Source organism: Camelus bactrianus, chromosome 32 (assembly GCF_048773025.1).
Source record: "Camelus bactrianus isolate YW-2024 breed Bactrian camel chromosome 32, ASM4877302v1, whole genome shotgun sequence".
Classification (NCBI taxonomy): Eukaryota; Metazoa; Chordata; class Mammalia; order Artiodactyla; family Camelidae; genus Camelus; species Camelus bactrianus.
In genome coordinates this window covers 6,396,660-6,415,840 of record NC_133570.1, presented here as the reverse complement: position 1 = coordinate 6,415,840, position 19,181 = coordinate 6,396,660, and the positions used below count along the sequence as shown (strand labels likewise).

The window sequence follows — 19,181 nt, the reverse complement described above, 5'->3', positions numbered from 1 at the left end:
ATCCGTGCGTGTCAGACGTAAAGCTGCGGGGAGGAGGCGGGGTCGTGGGGAAATGATGGCAGTTTCCAGATTGCCTGCAGAAACTCATGATGAATCCTTGTGGTAGGAATGAGACTGCAGGTATGGAGGTGGAGGGAGCCCTGGTCACTCTGGTTCCTTGATTAACTGGGCATTTGCTTTAAAAGAATGGAAGCATGTAGTTGAAAAGCTCAGAAGGGCTCACTTCTGACCTTCCTGAATGGAGCCACCAAACTTACACTGTTCCTTTTCTTTTTTTCTTCCAGCTGCAACATTATTCCTTTGCAAAGATGATTGTCTTTGGGGAACAGTAACAGGAAAGCATCTTCCCTTGCCCTGGACTTGGGTCAAGTGGGGATTTCCTCCTTCTCTTCTCTCCCTGAAGCTTAAGGATCTGGAAGAGGCTGGAAGCCTGAACGTCTTGGATGTGGAACGCTGTGGCCTCCCAATGTCATCTCTCAGGATTAAGGCATTGTTAAAAACTTGATTTGTGTTTAGCATCTTTTGCAAATTAGGGCCATGGCCATAAATGGGAATCCTCTGGATCGTGAGCAAGTGGGCGGGTATTATTATGGCAGGTACCAATATGACTTTATTCTTCTGGAAATTTTGTTTTTTTCCCAAATAAACACAGTTTTACAGAGCTGATATGACCATGTTATCACCCCAGTTGGATTTCCTATGAACCTCTCAAACCAGTGCTCGGGCGGGAGTTAGATCATCCTCATAGAAAGTTGGGCAGGACAAACCAACAGTTGTGCTGAAGTCAGGATTTGACCAGCAACATCTCAGGAACATCATCCTTTAGTGAATGGGGTTTCCAGACGCTCAAGCTGCACCATCTGCTTCTGCACTGCAGCACTGCTGTTCTGGATACAGAAATTGCAACCTCAGCAGTGGGACCTCTAGGGCCACAATTTCTCCCTTTAAGAACAGGTTGAAAGCCAGGAGGCACCCCTGGTAGCCCAGTATGGTGGCGGCTTCCTCTTCTGTAATCCACCAGAGGGCAGCAAGCTCCCTTCACTTCTGGAATAAAAGACCCTGCAAATTAGCTTCTAATTTGACTTTATGATGGAACCTCCTCGCCATGCCCTCAGATCAGCACTATTTTGTAGACTGCTAAGATGTGTTGACATTGCTGAGGGGAACCAGCAGCGTGTGCAGACCTGTCTTCTTAAAAATGTTGATTCCTCCTTCCTTTTATTTTCTCTCTTTAATGTGGCAGAATGAGTTTCAGTGATTCCTGGTGACTCAGTGTCTCTCTTTCTCTCCTCACTATCACGGTGTTTAATAGTTCTTGCAAACCCCTTTCTGTTTCAGAGGATGTCTGGCACATTCTGGTGAGGCATGCTTGAGTTTCTGGGGACTGGATTTGCTTGGGTTGGGTGCAGATGCCAGCTTGCCCTGACAGGAGTCAGTACTAGGGTGTGCTTCCAGCCATGGGTTCTCATGCTCAATTGGAAAGCCTTCCTGTTGAGTGTCTTTCCCCAAACTTTGTACTCCAGCGGAACATCCACATGTATCTCTCCTCTTGTAGCCACAACGTGCTGTGTTTACCAATGTTTGCTGTTTAAATTGTTTGTTCTAATTCCAGGTGTTTTCTAGTCACTTTTTGTAAGCCCTAGACTATAATAAACACATCTCGTCCTATCCAGTAGTTTTTTTTTTTTTTTTTTGAGATGTATGCATATGAATCAGCCAGCACTGGGTACAAGGGTGGGGATGGGAAGAATCACTCACATTCTCCTAAACTGACAGCAGCTGAGTCTTCTGTATCAGTGCCTTTGGCTGGATTCCTGCGAGTCTCCTTTCGGAAACCATGCGGCAGCGCCTCTCCCCCGAGGACCGCCAGGGGGCGTACCGGTCCTGCTCCACTGCTTTCAGGGCACGTGACCTCCGTCCAGCGTCTCGCTTTACGGCTCGTCGCCTGAGGCGGCGGCGGCGGCAGTTACCATGGGGACGGGGCTTGGGTAGCAACCGTAACTAGAGAGCCGGTGGAGGAGAAAGTGGCGGCAGCTGGAGGCCAGGAGGTGGGCTTGGGGTCCAGGTGGCGGGAGGACCCCGGCCTTTGAGGACCAGGGTGGGCGCGCTCTGTGAGTCGGGGACGGGGGCCCGGCAAGGCGGGGCCCGGTGCTTCTGGGGGCGCTCGCACAACTCGGGCCAGGAGGGGCGAGGGAGGCCCCAGGGAGACCTGAGCTGGAGGTCCCGGCCACTCCTGGGCTTTGTGCCTCCGCGGATCCACACACCTGCCGCTCCCCGCCCCCACCCCGCATCAGGTGTCACTGGCAAAGTTTGGCAGTTAGAAGAGGCTCTGTGCTAAGAACCCTAGACTTGAAATCATAGCCATAATTTTTCGGATGGCAGAATTGAGCATCCGAGAGGTCTGCTTCTTACTAGCTGTTTGATCTTGAATAAGTCCCTTCAACTCTCAGAACCTTAAACTCTTAAGTATGCTGTAAGAAATAAATGAGAGAAAACGGTAGAAGGTTTTAAAACTTTTTAAACAATTGCTACAATTTTTCAAGCACTCTGTGCTGCAACTGTGTTGAGCATTTTAATATGTCATCTCATCTAATCTTCACAATCCCAGAATGTAGGGTTATCATTTTTACTTTGCCTGTGAGCAAATTGAGACTCTGAGGGATAAAGTGACCTGCTCAAGGTCACAGAGCAACTGAGTGATGGAACTAGGATTCAGTGGTAGGAGAGGCTGACTGGAAAGCCCACACTTTTAACCACTAAGCTACCTGCTTCTTCCCTTATTCATATTAGAATTGTTACTAATACCTGGGTTATCATTTTACTGCCTGTGGGAATATGAATATATTTTAAATGAGTTAGAGGGCTCTAAAGCTATTCCTAGAAAGATGAGAGGCCCTAAGATCAATCTTTATAAAAAGTTGGGGCAGGCTTTTCCCAGGAGGATGGCATTCTTTTTATTCCCGTGGAAAGGAACCAGAGCTGGTAATGCACATTTCAGTGATAGGAAATCAAAATGGAAAACAGAGGGCCCTGCTGATGATTATTATGATTAAAATTTCTCTAGAGAAAACTCCACAGAGAAGAATGTCAGATGCAGAGGAAAACCCATTGGAAGAAACAGAAGAAGATGGAGAAATAGAAGTGGAAGAAGAAGATGAAGAAGGAGAATATGCAAATTATAAAGAGCTAGAAAGTGCGCAACAGCAATCAACAAACAGTAACATGCCAGGATGGAGGGAATCTCAGGAGGAGGGGGAGGAGGAGGAAGACGAGGATGGGGAGGAAGGCGAGGAGGGGGAGGAAGAAGAGGTGGAAGAAGGAGAGGAGGGGGAGGAGGAGGAAGTGGAGGAGGAGGTAAGGGGCAAAGAAGAGGAGGGGGAGGAGGGGAAGGAGGAAGAAAAGGAAGATGAGGAAGAATGGGAAGAGGAAAAGAGAGTGGAAGAGAAAGAGGATGGAGAGGAAGAGGGGGAAGAAGTTGGGGAGGAGGAAGAGGAGGCTACAGGAGCACAGGAAGAAACCACAGTGCAGCCCCAAGAAATCACCGAGCCCGTGGTCAGTTTGGAGGGACTTACACAGGCTGATTCCCAGTCATTCTTGTCAGTAAGTAATTGTCATTCATTCATTCATTCATTATCATTAATTGAATGCTTACTATCCACCTACCTGCCAGGCTATGCAAGTAATACACCATCCATTCTCTTAAGGAGCTCTAGGGTGTGTAGGAAGGCAGACCCATACCCAGATACCAAACATGACAAAACTAAGTGTAGTGACTGGGAGATGGATTGGAGATATGTATTTATATAAAGGCCAACTTAACCCAGCTTGGAGGATGGTCAGGGAAAGCTTCCTGGAGGAGGTGTGTGCCAGAGCTGCCTTTAAGGACAGGGGTTAGCTGGAGTGAGCTTGTCTAGACAGAGTCAGTGTGGTGATAGTATGCAGGCTTCCCACAGACACTCCCTGTAGAACTCAGCTCTGGTCCGAGAAGTGACTCTGTGACTCTCTGGTGGTTTTTGAGGCAACCAGTGCCACTTAGAAGAATGATTTTACTGTTGTGGTTCTGCTAGTAGACCAAGAACAAACCCGACACACCCACAATTCATGGATTCATGTTATTTGAGTACAAAATGTCCCAATTAAAAAATGCTCCTTTTTATTCGCTCCTGGGTTTCGGCACCAAAAAATAGAAAATAAATAAAAAGCTCTTTTAAAAAATGTTTCATATTTCTGATGTGAGGCTAACACTAAGACTGGCTGATTAGGAACAGAAAGAAAACTAAATGAGGGGACGGAGCCGCGTGCACTGTATTTGGAATCATAATCTCCTCTTATTTTTTTAAGAAAATCCATAGTGGTAGCGCATCAAAGCATTCATTACAATCAGAGCTTTCGGAAGCAACTGAGCTTTCAAGAGACCTGGTCGCACAATTAGAATTTCTCGATTTGGATCTAACCACTTCTGGGGAGCAACAGCTTCGTTTCCCTGAAAGGCAGCCCTCAGGCGAGCCTGGGGAGAAAGCCAAACAGGGGCCCCAAGATGAATCGGAACAAGAAACGAGAGACTTGGGACCAGAAAGGGAAGCCTTGGAGCCCGAAAAGAGAGAAAAGAGAAAAGGAAAGAGGGTATCATACGAACATGAGAGAAACGAGAAAGAATTCCAGCCCAAAGCAAGGAGCCCCAGTCAGTCCCTGGTGTCCATCACCACCGGGGACATTTTGTTCCAAAAGGACGACAGTGCCAACGTGTATCCCTTGGTAAGTGTCACGTGCATTTTAATTTCCCCCAGTGCTTTGAGAGTATTGTGAAATAGGGGAATTGTATGCATGTGGGAGAAAAATACCACCAGAAAGATCCTTTTTAAACTAATAATAGACTTGGGTCTTTTAAAAGTTCAGTTCAGAGCTCTGGCTGGACACATGCGGCAGAATATCATGGACACGAGCACTGCATCTGGGCTCGGGAGTGCTGCCCAGCGGGCAGGAAGTGCCACACGTAGTTTGTCTGTTTCATAGGGTGCTTTTTATTTATTTATTTATTTTTTTGTGGGAGACTCAATCCGTCTCTCCCCCTCCCCTCCCCGCTCCTCTCCCTCCACTTCCTCTCCCACATTGTCATGCGCCTCCTCTGTTCCACCAGTTCCTCCTTTCCCTCCTTTCCTCACTTCTGCGTTAACTGGCTTGATCCCTCTACAGGCTCCTAAAACCAGGACAGGTTCCAAAAACCGTCCGTCCCAAGATGGATCAGTGAGTGAAAGGTCTGGAAAAAGTGAAAGCCTCTGGGAAGAGGCACCAGGTGGCCCAAAGGAATCTGCCTTTGCTGCCGCTGACAGTATTCCAGGGAGGCGCCATCTGCGAGGAATAAAAATATCATTTGCCAAGAGAAGGAAGAGGAGGGTTTTTTCCCCCTTCTTCTTCCATCTGCTACTTTTTGAAAATTGTGTCCCAGGATCCTTCATGTTTCCCGCCCCGCCATAGATCTGTAGCTTCATGCCTTTGGAAGATTTGTGAGTGACTGAACGTGTATACTTAATGTAGCTCCTCACACAGAGCCAGGCCTTGACAAGTGTTAACGATTAGATGATGGTGGTGGCGGCGGCGGCGGCGGCTGTGATGGTGGAAAGACGCCTCGGGGAAAATGCAGATAACTTGACGGCCTAATTTCTGTAGATTTGGCCTCCTTTGAGCAGTGGAGTTAAAGGTTAAAGCTTGCAGTTGCTCAGTCTGAAAGAAAGAATAATTGAGTTTTAGCGCCCACAAAGACATTTGTCTTGTTTAGCCAACTAACAAAACATCAGGTAACATCACTAAGAGGAGCCAGCGCTCTTGTGTCAGGGCCCCGCTGTCTGGACTGGACCAGAGCCCCTGCCCAGCTGTGGGCCCCTGTTAGCCCTGGGCTCGTGCACAACCAGACCTTCTCCCTCTGCAAATTTGTTCAGCTCTTCGGGTACACCCTCTTTCTTTTTCCTTTTCTTTTGCCTTTGTGGTTTCTTCTTTTTGTTGAAATGAATAAGTACTCTTTATATGTTTTCAAAAATGATACAGAGGTAAAGATACAAAGGAAAAGATCCCCTTTCACTCCCACCCCAATCCCATTTCCCTGAAGTGACTACAGTTGCAGTTTGGTATAACTGTATCTTTCCAGACCTTTTTCCGTGGATGCACAAACATGTGTCTATACACACACACCACCCCCACATATTTAGTTTTTTTTTTTTTTTTTTACCAGTGAGATATTCTGCATTTCTGCAAAATGATTTGCACTTAATACATCTTGGAGGATTTTTTTTTATGTCAGTGCGTGTGGATCCACTTTCTCATTTTAAACTCCTCTGTTTGATGGCCATTTATGCTGTTTCTAATTTCTTGCTGTCACCAAAGATGCTTCAGTCAGGATGCTTCTCCAGCTCTGTGCCTGCAGCATCTTCCTTTTCCTCTGGGGTCCCCTGCCTTATCCTGAAGGCCTGTAATGACTCACCGTGCGCAGAGTAAATAGTCATAACCATGGACACCATCACCAGCCAAGAAACAAGGGATCATGCGTTTAGGAGAAGGAATCATGTGACCATCAAATATAGTGAAACCTGGTTTTGACAATACAGATCACATGTTTTAGAAAAAGACTGATGTAAGACGTGGATGTCTCCACGATCATTCGCCAGGAATGTTAAAACTGGTGCAAAATGCGATGACTTAGTACTGTGTGATTTCGGTTACTGTGAGTGCTCTCTGAGTGAGGGAGTTCTGTTTCTGCTGAGTGAGGTCAGCCTAGTTCTGACCTCGGAAGGGTTGTTTTACCTGCAGACAGGGGTCTCCAGGCTTGGCATGTTTTCTTTTTGTAACTAATTGGTTAAATCCCAAAGTAAGTTCCCAGGACGGCCGTGATGCCTTTTGGGATTGGCAGGTTTCCACAAGAACAAATCTCGTTTGAAGAAATTGGCTTTTAAGAACCAGCTAAATATTAAGTAGTTCCATTCCTAGAAGTTGCAGCTTGAGACAATTATGATCCCATAATTCTACCACTCAGCCCACTCAATAAAAGACCTAAATGTAAATATAAGTTACAGAGAATGAGCAGATGGGAACAGGAGAGAATGAGGATTGGAGCTTGTAGGAGAGAGAAATTGGCCACGTTGCCCACTATATCTGTCTTGGAAGAAATATATGGAACATCAGTTTAACCTTAAGTATTGTTCAACTCTGACTCAAAAAGATAGATTCACCCTAATGTTCACAGCAGCACTATTTACAATAGACAAGACATGGAAACAACCTAAGTGTCCATCAACGAACGGATGACTGGATAATGAAGTTGTGGCATATATATACTATATATAAAATGGAATACTAGTCAGCCATAAAAAATAATGCCACTTGCTGCAACATAAATGGACCTGGAGATCATCATTCTAAGTGAAGTAAGCCAGAAAGACAAAGAAAAATAGCATATGGCATCACTTATATCTTATATGTGAAATCTAAAAGAAAAAAGACACCAATGAACTTATTTACAAAACAGAATCAGACTCACAGACATAGAGAACAAACTTATGGTTACCAGGGGAGAAAGGGGCTGCAAGGGACAAATTGGGAGTTTGAGATGTGCAGATACTAACTACTAGATATAAAATAGATAAACAGCAAGTTTCTTCTGTACAGCACAAGGAACTATATTCAATTTCTTGTAGTAACCTTAATGCAAAAGAATATGAAAACGAATTTATGTATGTGTGTGTATGACTGAAACATTATGCTGAACACCAGAAATCAACATTTCAACATTGTAAACTGACTATACTTCAGTTTAAAAAAATTTTTTAAAAAGTATTGTTCAAAGATCATAATGGAAACTCCAGATTTTGTTCCTATACTCCAGTAAAATTCACTGATGTCCAGTAACTAATCACTTAGCCATCACTTTAAACACTGTACCACATCAGCCTTGGTTAGTTTTTTGAATAGACTTTATTTTTGAGGGTTTATAGAAACACTGAGTGAAAAGTGCAGAAAGTCCCCAGGTATTGCCTCGTGCCTCATCCACCCCGGTCTCCTCTGCTGTTAACCTCTTGCCTTAGTGAGCTGTATTTGTCACAGTCGATGAGCTAGTGCTGATGCGTTGGCATTAAATAAAGTCCCTGGTTCCCCTTAGGGTTCAGTCTCTGTGTGGTTCGTCCTCTTGGCTTTGACAAATGTATAATGACATGTGGCCACCATTCTTGTATCACACAGAGTAGGTTCACTGCCCTAAAAATCCCCTGTGCCCCAACCTATTCATCTCCCCTGCCCCCCAACCCCCAGCCCCTGATTTTTTTTTTTAATTGTCTCCATAGTTTTGCCTTTTCCAGAATGTCATGCAGTTGAAGCCATACAGTATGTAGCCTCTTCAGACTGGCTTCTTTCACTTAGCAATATGCATTTAAGGTTTCTCTGTATCTTTTCGTGGCTTGTTAGCTCATTTATTTTTATTGCTGAATAATATTCCATTGTACAAATATGCCACAGTTTATCTGTAATTTTAGTAAAAGACATTGAATACAAAAATATATGTAAGCAAACTGCTATAAAGTTGAAAGCAGTAGTCAGATTTATAGTACCTGAGGTTTTTCATCTCACATATTTTTTTTTATTTTGGATTTATTCCTGGCAATATGGAATTTTTAATCCTGCTGAGGGGATTTTATCTCTTTATACTTTATCCTTCTAGAGAAAAGGATGTATAAGGTCCAAACACCCAGGCTGAGCAATTGCCTTTCTTATAAAGTTACTTAATGACTTTATTATAAACTTGTCCATTCTACGTACTCTCAGTAAATAAACTGAATTTCACAACAATAAGTGCAGTGAGTGTGTCTGGATCTGAGCTGGGTCTAGCTCCTGGGGGAGTGGAAAAATAGGAAGTTGTTTCTGTTTACTGTTGAAGACTTTCTTTTCTTTGCTTTTTTTTTTTCTTTTTTCTTTTTTTAAGCAAACATTTTTAAATTGAAATATACAAAGTGCACACACAAGGGTAGAACTCATTGCATTCGTACCCAGTAAACACACCTGTGGAAGCACCACACAGCTTTTCTTTTCTTTTTTAACGGAGGTACAATTCACATACCATAATATTCACACTCTTAAAATTTTTCTTAAAATTGTGGTAAAGGGCACATAACATAAGATTTACCATCTTAACCATTTGTTGTGTGTCACAGTTCAGGGGCATTAAGTACATTCACATTGTTGTACACATTCTCGTAACTCTTCTCATCCTGTGCAACCCAGACTGTCCCTAAGCGACTCCCTCGCCCCCACCCCAGTCCCAGGCGGCCGCCATTCTCCTGTCTCTGTGAGTCTGACCACTCTGGGTGCCTCATGTAAGTGGAACCATTCAGTACATATTTGGTTTTTTGTGACTGGTGCATTTTACTTACATAATGTCTTCCAGGTTCATGTATGTTGGAGCACTTGTCAGAATCTCCGTCCCTTCGGAGACTGAGTGATATCCCCATCTTGTTTATCCACTCATCTCTCCATGGACACATGGGTTGCTTCCACTTTTTTTGGCTATTGTGAAATATGCTGCTATGAACGTGGGTACAAATATCTCTTTGAGACCCTGTTTTCTGTTCTTTTGGATATATACCCTGAAGTATGATTGCTGGATTATACAATCATTGTATTTTCAATTTTTTTTTGGCAGTGGGGGTGAGGGAAGGTAATTAGAGCTATTTATTTATTTATTCTAGAGGAGGTACTGGATTGAACCCAGGACCTGGTATATGCTAAGCATGTGCTCTGCCACTTGAGCTATACCCTCCCTCTACTGTATTTTCAATTTTTTGAGGAAACCTCCATATTGTTTTCCACAGCAGTTTCACCTTTGTGCATTCCCTCCAGTAACACAGAAGGGTCCCAGTTTCTCCACATCCTTGTAAAATTAATGCTTTTAAAGTGTACAGTTGGTTTTTAGCCTGTTCATCACCACTATCTAACTCCAGAACATTTCCATCACCCCCCAAGGAAACCTTGTGCCCACTAAGCAGTCACTCCCATACCCCTGGCTTCCCCGCCTGCCACCGCCACCACCGGTCTGCTCTCCGCCTCTGTGGACTTGCCTGTTCTGGACACTGTGTAGACGGGATCGGATGGCAATGTGGTCCTTTCACTTAGCATCACTTAGCATTCTCAGGGCTCATCCACATCGCAGCCTGCTACTGAGGACTCCTCAGGGTGGTTTCTCTTTACGAGACCCATGATGTGAAATCCTGCCCCTCTAGGACTCGTGCCAGGAGCGCCCTGTGTCCCCGCTCTGGGCTGGCACATCCTAGCGTCTTTCTGGTTTTACCTTTGTCTTCCAGACCATGACTTGGTCATTTGGATGGAACAGTTCTCTTCCTGTTTACTACATTCGAGATGAAAACCAGACAGTTCTTCTGTATGCTAGTGCTCACAACGCGGTCATCTACAATGTCCTCAAGAATAATCAGCACCATCTTCAGGTACGCGGGCTTTTCTTTCTTTCAGTAAAGGAGGTCACCTTTAACTTGAATACAGCGCTTTTTAATTTCAGGGGCTGACTTCACTCCATCGCAATCACGTTTTCCTACTTCTCTTCTGAACTATGGCAAATTCTGTCTTTAGAAGCGCGTTTTACTGTTCGTTCTCTCTAATTCTAATCAGAATCAATCTACAAATAGCAGTTGACTTGAATTTAGTAGTAACCAGCATCTGAAACAGCTGTATTTTTTACACTTTTGTAAGAATGGCATCAGGGTAAACAATGCTGTCTCCACCGAAACACAGAGGTGGCTCTTCAGCAGGGACTCAGACCTGGTTAACACTTAGACTCCTTTCCAGCGCTTGAGGGCTTTGGTCTTCCTAATCATGCTGAGAAGTGGGTATTAATATCCCCATTTCACAGGCGAGGGAACTGAGGCTCGGGGTGATTTAGCTGACTTGCCTGAGGCTGTGCTAGCAGATGGCGAAGCCAGGTCTTCAGCCCAGGTCTCCTGACTTGAAAGTATTAAGTAGCTCAGTTGTCTTCCTCTCTCTGCTCCTTCAGCACCTGTCTTTACACCCAACTCTGCCTCCCTGAATGTCCCATGTGCCCGCCCTCCCCACCCTGCACTGCTTCCTCAGCTCCCGACATTTTTCCTGCCGTCTGACTTTCCGCTACTTAACTTGATAAACAGGTCCACATTACTTTTTTCAACTGACAGATGTTTTAATGAAGACCTTCCTTAGTCAATGCCTAGATCAAAAACTTCACAAAGTATTTTCCAAGAGCTCAGCCAATACTCAGCACCGAGCCGGGGATCCAAGACATGTGGGTGCAGTTTAAGGAATCTGCTTTCTAGAAGTCCAGAAATACACACATGCAGAGTCAGTGAGCAGACCTGCTTGGAGCTTAGTCGAATGTGTAGCACAGAGGTAACAGCAGAGGGAGAGGGGACATGTGTGGACTGGCTCAGGAGCAGGGAGGGGTGGGCTGGGCAGATGGGCTGAGAAGTAGGGAGCACGCCAGGCAGGCGTCCAGCCTCCCCGGTGTCAGGTGGCTGGGCATGGCCCCGCCTGTTCATTCATTCATTCATTCATTCCACAGGTATTTATCATAACTGCTGTTTCAGATGATGGGTCTGTAGTCAGGAACGAAACAGATCTAGCCCCCCCGCATGGGGTTTACAGTCTAGAGAGACAGATGTTAAACAAGTGAACACATAAATATATAAGTAGAAATGATAACAACTGCTGGAGAGGAAATGTGAGAGAAAAATCAAGGGTGAGAGGAGACTTCGTCTGGACTGAGGGGGCAGGGAGCCGAAAGCGCTGTTTCTGCTGAGACCTGGGGTGGGGAGCGTGAGCATCCTCGTGGGCGGGGCCCGGAGAGGAGGCCCCAGCGGCTGGTGCAGTGAGCGACGTGGAGGGAGGGCAACGGGGGCTATTTCCTGGCTAGCATCTTGTTTGTGCTTCCAGAAGATTCCTCTGTTACGTGGGCAAGATTGTAGGAGATTAAGCGTGAAAGCAGGGAGAGCAGGGAGCCGTTGCTCCTGAGCTGCTCAGTGTCCCGAGTGAGCACTGCTTTAGGGAGATGAGGCCGGCACGGAGGCTCGAGGGGGCCAGGGGCGGGGCGGGAGCCAGACATTTATTCCCAACCTGGGTTCAGAGTCGGGACACGCCTGGGCCCCTAGGAAGCCACTGTTCTTGTGGGGATCACAGCTTATCCTGCAAGTGTTTTGAGGGAAAGTTTGAAAAACCTCTGGTGGTAGAGGAGCCTCAGGGAAGGCCGGAGGGAGTAGATTTTCAGCCCGAGGAACCTGGAGAGGGAGGTCAGGTCTCTCTTTGGGGCCCCGCCTTTCCTGCTGGTGCCAAGGCTGGGCCGTGTCCCCACATCTCAGGGCATCTTCTCTGCATTGCCTAGGGCCACCCCAACGTGATCTCCTGCCTCTGCATCAGCGAAGACAGGCGGTGGGTCGCCACGGCCGACAAAGGGCCCAACTGCCTGATAATCATATGGGACTCCTTCACTGGGTAAGCTTGGGGCAGCCCTTCGCCCTCTAGTTTTTATACGGTATCTGCCACCATGACCAGCAAAAGGTAAGGAATGTTGGTCTGGGGATACGGAAGCCTGTGATGGGGTGTGGGTGAGGGGGAGCTTGTCTTACTGCCTCAAGGCCTGATGGAGTGACACTAGTTGGGTGAATCTCCCACAAACAATTCTTGGCTCCTTAAGCCCAGGAACCTGATTTGTCGCTGTCCCAGTAAGACTGGCCGGAGGGAGGCTAACTCACGCTAACCCAGCTGGGCGGCCCGGAGATGCTACGTGACTTTCACCATCTGCGGGGAAAAAAATATTGAGGCTAATCATTCTGACCGTCTTATTTTCCCAGGGCTGCTGTAAGAAATACTCCTAACTGGGTGGCTTAAAATCACAGAAATTTATTCTCTCACGGTTCACGGGAAGTCTGAAATCAGGGTGTCTCTCCTGGCTTTGGGTACTTGCTGGCCATCCCCGGTGGTCCCTGACCCCCAGACACATCACTCCAGCCTCTGCTTCCACCTTCACATGGAATTGTCCCGTGTGTCCGTGTCCGCTATCAGGACACCTGTGATTGGGTTTAGGGTCTACCCTGTGCCGGCACGACCTCATCTTAGTTGATTACACCTGCAAACTCTCAGTTTCCGGATAAGGTCACATTCTGAGGTTCTGGGTGGACGTGAATTTCCAGAGGGGGCACTTCACCCCGCTCCACTCACCTTCCGGGATTACTGTGAAGCTCCAGGCACAGCGCACGGCCCAGGATAAATGATCACACAAGTGTTTCCTTTCTGAATTTGTGGTCCCGGAGGCAGGGAGCAGAGCTAGACTGATGGACGAGGTTGTGTGGCCTTGGTAGGGTGTGGAGGAGGGAGGGCTGAGGTGAGGTTGGGGCTGGGCGAGCCCAGGTGGACAAGAAGGGTAGGAAGAAGTTGTGTTTAATGTCCTGGGAGGCAGGAGCTGCTCTCCCCCAGGTGACCGCTGGCCTCTGTAGGGCTGTGTTACCTAGTCCTGGTCCTCCCCACGCTTGACCTCTCAGTGCTGGTCCACACTCCTCACTTCCCTGGGCTTCTCTGATACCATGTCCCTCTGGTTCTCATCTTGCCTGCTGTCTGTTCCCTCCGACTCCTCTCAGCCTCACCTTTCACTGGCCACTCCTTCGCTGTGGCCTGTGGTGAGGGGGATGCTGTGGGCGGTGCTCTCCAGCCGGGAAGGAGCAGATCCAGGATTTGAAACTGCACCGTCCCCATCTCAGTGACCATCTCAGTGTCTCCTCTGCTTGCTGACGAGGAAGCGTCTGGAGGATGTTCCCCTCTCACATCTTCTGGGCATCTCCTGCTAAAATATCCAGAAGCTCTGAGCCTCTACGTCCAAGTAACTACTGAACCAGCCCCACTGCCTCTGCCTGTCCCCTCCTGCTCCGGCTACCGCCGCAGCTCCTAAGTGATGTCCCTCCCTGCGGTTTCACTCTTCAACCCAGTAGCCCCCGTGGCGCTGAACCACTTTCAATGTGTAAGTCACTGGCAATGCTTCACAATGCAGTGCAACCATCACCACTACTTCCAGAACATTTCTACAACCCAAACAGAAAATTGAACTGACGAACCCCTCATTCTCCCTCCCCTCAACCTCTGGCTGCCTCTGATCCACCTTCTGTCTGTATAGATTTGTCTGTTCTGGACATTTCATGTCAATGAAATCAGACAGTGTGTGGCTTTTTGTGTCTGGCTTCTTTCACTCAGCATCATATTTTCAAAATCCTTCCATGTGGCAGGGTGAATCAGTACTTCATTCCTTTTTATAGCAGTGTAAGTTTCCATTGCTCGGATATGCCACATTTTGTTTATCCATTCATCTGATTTTTAAAAAAAAAAATCACTTTAATGCATTTTAATTGAACACTGAAGTCTCCTTTGGCCACCATCTCCAGTCCTGGTCCTCTAGGTCATCAGTTTGGCATGTTTCCTTCCAGAACAGTTGCTGTTATGCTAAACACACGTGTGTGGTCACCATCCTTGTCATCACATGGTTTCTCTTCACAGCATCCTGGGCACGATCTTTTCCCAAATGCAAAATCTGGTTGTGTTGCTCCTCGGCTTAAAGCCCTGCAGGGGCTGCCAGCTGTCCACTCAGCCCTCGTTACAGGGAATCCGCTCCTTGCATGGGAGCCCTGAGACACTTCCCCACAATGAAATTCTTGTCATCTGTGGCCCTGACGTGCTTCCAGCTGCCACGGGGAGGGTCACCTCCCGCGCTGGAAAGTCCTCAGGCGGGAAGGGTGGTCCCTCTGGTGTGTCTCTCTCTCAGGCCTTTGTGAAGCGCCCCCACCCCCAGCCCCATCAAGCAGTGTTTCTCCTTTGCTTTTTTCTTACTTATAAATCCAGACACGGGTCGGGAGGTGGGGGGAGGTGACTCTTGACAGTGATTTTTTTTTAATTACAAAGTAAAGCATATCTGTGGTTAACCATTCAAATGATTTATTGATGAGAGTTTTATTACATTGCAAATGATGACTTTGGGAACCCAGGAAGGATTATTTGGTTTTAGAATTAATACTCACTTTGCTAAAGTAATAAACATAAAAACCATTGTTCTTCCTTAAGATATTTGTTCACCTTAAATCTTACTGTATAAATCTAGTCTATTTTGGCAATCACCTTTAAGGGGGCTTTGATTAATGTGTGGGCCTTGCTTAGAAATTTTATTACTAACTTCTTTTAAACATTTTAAACTGCATTTAGAAATTGAGTATATTCTGTTTCATCTTTAAGATCTTTAGTAGTCTGATTAACAAATCCTTCACCACTACTTAAGTAATTCTTGTAAATCTAATAAATTAGATATAAATATAGCAAGTCTTAAGTTCTCTTAAGTGTTCTAATATTGTTTATAAACCTAATACAATTTGAATTTAAAATCACAAGTCTAAATCAACTACAGACTTTAAATTAGAATCACAAATCTAATCTGTTAGAGACTCTGATAAGGTAAATTCTCTTAAACATCCCCCAATCCTACAAAAAAAAAAACAAAACAAATTCTCATGTCACAAATGTGTTAGTAGTGCGGGTCCAACTGACTTCATCGTCTCTACATTTAAATTCTAAATATCCCCCAGGGTAAGATACATTTTCCCACTAAGGACATCACTGTCATTTCCAACAACTTTAGGACTGCCTTCTCAGGGGACTTTTTAGGGCTACTTTTTTTTTTTTTTTTTTGGATGGAGGTACTGGGGATTGAACACAGGACCTCATGCGTGCTAAGCACATGCTCTACCACTGAGCTATACCCTCCCCCTCCTAGGGCTACTTCCCAGTAGGATAAAATTTCTCAAGTGACAGAGAACCAGACAGGTCCTCAGCTGGAGCACAGACTTGGTTCCAGCCCACTGGGACACTGACATGACATACTGGGGCCTGTTTACATTTGCTGTAACAAGGTCCCCATGATGAAAAAACAAAACAAAAACCCAAACCAGGGATCCGCATAGCCCACGTTCCTAGATTAAGTCTTCCTACCACCCACTCTTCCAGTGGGAGTCAGGGATCCCCCGGCGGCACAGCTTACTTCTGTCATCTGCTGTTTCTTGCGTTTCTTTGGCTCTCCTAGATACTGAGATACCATCTCGCTAAATTCTGCATGTGTTTACTCAGACTTTGTCTGTACCTTACAGTCCTAAAGTCTTGCCAGTCCCATAGTACAGAAGTGTAGAAATAAAAAGAATGAAACGCCTTCTTCATCCAAACCTATATCCAGAGTCACCATGAAGTTTGGAGTCCATCCCTCCAGACTTTTTACAGTATACACACACACACACACTCAGAATGATGCTACATATACTGATTTTTTCATGAAATTTTGGTCAGTTTCCCAAATCTATCTCATTCTTTTTGAAGGTGGCATATGTTTTCATTATATGGTTATACCATAATTTTTTTTGATCATACATTCAGTTTATTGAGGTATAGTCAGTTTACAATGTCATGTCAATTTCTGGTGTACACCATAATGCTTCAGTCATACATATACATTTGTATATTCCTTTCCATATTCTTTTTCATTATAGGTCACAACAAGATAGTGAGTATATTCCCTTGTGCTCTACAGTATTAATTTGTTGTTTATCTATTTTATATATAGTAGTTAGTATCTGCAAATCTCAAACTCCCAGTTTATCCCTTCCCACCCTCTTTCCCCCCTGGTAACCATAAGTTTGTTATCTATGTCTGTGAGCCTGTTTCTGTTTTGTAAATAAGTTCATTTGTGTCTTTTTTTTTTTTAAGATTCCACATATGAGTGATATCATATGGTATTTTTCCTTCTCTTCCTGACTTACTTCACCTAGAATGATGATCTCCAGGTCCATCCATGTTGCTGCAAATGGCATTATTTTATTCTTTTTTATGGTTATACCATAATTTTAAAAAAAATTCCCATACTAATGGATGTTCATGTTGTTTCCAGAGTTTTGCTATTTAGGATGGTGTCCTAGGCATCTGTCTTCAGATTCTCATCCTTCATGGCTGGCACGGAATCAGCACTGGATAATGGAAGAGAGACTAGGGCTCAGGAAGAGAACAAAACAGCATGTTTACATGCTGCCCTAAGTTAGTTTTTTTTTTTTTTTTAATAGAGGTAAAATTCACGTAACACACAGTAACCATTTCAAAGTGACCAGGTCAGTGGCATTTAGTACATTCACAGTGTTGTGCACCTGCTGCCTCTGTCTAGCTCCAAAACATTTTCTTCACTCCAAAAAGAGACCCTGAAACTGAAATTAGCAGTCACACTGCATGTCCCCAGCCCCCAACCCTGGAAAACACTCATCTGCTTTCTGTCCCTAGCATTTGCTTATTCTGGATATTCAATATAAATATGTAGCCTTTGTTATCCGGCTTCTTTGGCTGAGCATCACGTCTTCAAGGTTCATCCATGTTGTGGCATGTATCGGTACTTCACTGCTTTTTATGGCTGAGTAATATTCCATCATATGGCTGGACCACATTTGCTTATCCACAGTTGTTACATTTCCGAAGTGGGTGATCCCCCGTCCTGTTTTGCAGCATTCCTGTGCACACAATATTTGACAGCTGCCCAGAAGGGAACGGCATCCGGGCCATGGCTATCACCCGTGATGCCAAGTATCTGGCAACCATCTCCGATGCTGAAATCCAGGTACAGGGCCTCTTGGGGTAGCCTCAGCGGGCTGCCCAGCCAATCAAGAGCGTCCCCGTGAGCAGCTCTGCTCAGGCCGTGTGGCATCTGTGATCCTCCGGGTGGAGGGCGGTGGCGCATCTCTGGGCAGGGGCTCCCTGCCTGTGGCTCAGCTCACTGTGCTGGGCTTAGTTAACGGGAGGGACTGGGGCACCACGAGGGCCGTGGGGCACCTCAGCCGGCTTCTCCTCCGTCTGCTGTCCCCCACAGAAAGTGTGCATCTGGAGGTGGACGTTAGCAGTGGAGACGCCAGCGTGCACACTGGATCTTCCCAGAGAGTATGGTTTCCAGGTGAGCTGGGTTTGAGCCTGTCACAATCCACCGAAAGTCACACTGAAGCCGGGTCAGCACTGCTTTTCGTTTTACTGGAGTTTTGTTACGGCGCACTGGAGCTTTTTAAACTCATATCCGTGATCTCATTTTAAATTTTTGATGATAATAGCTGTTTTTTTTTTTTTTCAAGCACTTATTATGTGCCAGATTCTGCTAAGTGCTTTAAATTCAGTATCTCCGTGCAGTTGTGCTGGGCAGGAGATGTTACTGTGGAATACCACTGTTAACTATTAAATTATCTGTCTACAGTCACTCGGCTAGTGGCCTTTCTTATTCTAGAAACACGCTCTGAACTGCTCTAAATATAGGGAAGTTGAAAAAATAAATATAGGGGAGTTGTTACTCTCAGTTCGCACGAGGTGACTTGCCAAGGGCACCCAGAGTGTATGCTCTGCTGTCACAGTCATCCTTGCAGCTTCCATTCACCTGCACTGATTGAGTGCCTACTGTGTGCCAGTCTCTGTGGTCAGTACATGTGCGGCTGGCAGGAACTAGAACCCAAGCAGGGCGTCTGGGTGACCACACTCAGCAAGGCACATCTGTGCCCATTTTCACTCCTTTCTGCCCCCAGCGTGCCTCTGCTCCCTGAAGAAAATTTCCTTACTTCGTAAAGCCGCCAGGAATACGGGGGCATTTCAGATGGATTTTGCTATTGCTACAAAAAGCGCTTTTGGGATTTTGATAGAGGTTGCACTGAACCTATGGACGGCTTCGGGTAGTACTGCCATCTTGGCATCGTCTTCCGAGCCATGAGCACAGGACGTCTTTCCATTTACATCTTCTTGAATTTTTTTTCGTTTTGTTGTTTTCAGCATTTTGTCATTTTCCGTGTACAAATCTTTCAGCTCCTTGGTTAAATTTATCCCTAAGTCCTTTGTTGGATGATCTTTCTTGAGTGAATTGTTTTCTTAACTTCCTCCTCAGGATGCTGATTGCTAGTGTGTAGAAACGCAGCTGATTTCTATACTGATTTCACATCCCACCATTTTGTTAAGCACACATGGCTATTTAAATTTAAATTGATTAAAATTAAATAAAAGTGCAAATTAGTTTCCTCTGTTTCACTAGCCACGTTTCCAATGCTCCTCATCCACGTGTGGCTAGTGGCCGCCGTTGT

General features: G+C 45.7%; 2 protein-coding genes across 4 annotated transcripts in view; both read left to right on the top strand.

The window, feature by feature from the left end:
* PSMD9 (proteasome 26S subunit, non-ATPase 9) overlaps positions 1–1,668 on the top strand; it is a 30,345-nt gene extending 28,677 nt beyond the window's left edge. Inside the window, exon 6 of the mRNA XM_010969673.3 lies at positions 285–1,668. Within this exon, the coding sequence (XP_010967975.1) occupies positions 285–312 (28 nt within the window). The 3' untranslated portion in view covers positions 313–1,668. The remainder of the gene's footprint in view (positions 1–284) is intronic.
* Positions 1,669–1,736: 68 nt separating this feature from the next.
* Positions 1,737–19,181, top strand: part of CFAP251 (cilia and flagella associated protein 251) — a 65,594-nt gene continuing 48,149 nt past the window's right edge. For all 3 annotated transcript variants that reach the window (XR_012503656.1, XM_074356343.1, XM_074356344.1), the window contains exons 1-7: positions 1,737–2,048; positions 3,065–3,600; positions 4,342–4,755; positions 10,338–10,478; positions 12,398–12,507; positions 17,581–17,692; positions 17,942–18,022. Coding sequence is in view for 2 of the 3 variants with exons in the window: in XM_074356343.1 (XP_074212444.1) it covers positions 3,085–3,600; positions 4,342–4,755; positions 10,338–10,478; positions 12,398–12,507; positions 17,581–17,692; positions 17,942–18,022 (1,374 nt within the window). In the remaining variant the exon portion in view is untranslated. The remainder of the gene's footprint in view (positions 2,049–3,064; positions 3,601–4,341; positions 4,756–10,337; positions 10,479–12,397; positions 12,508–17,580; positions 17,693–17,941; positions 18,023–19,181) is intronic.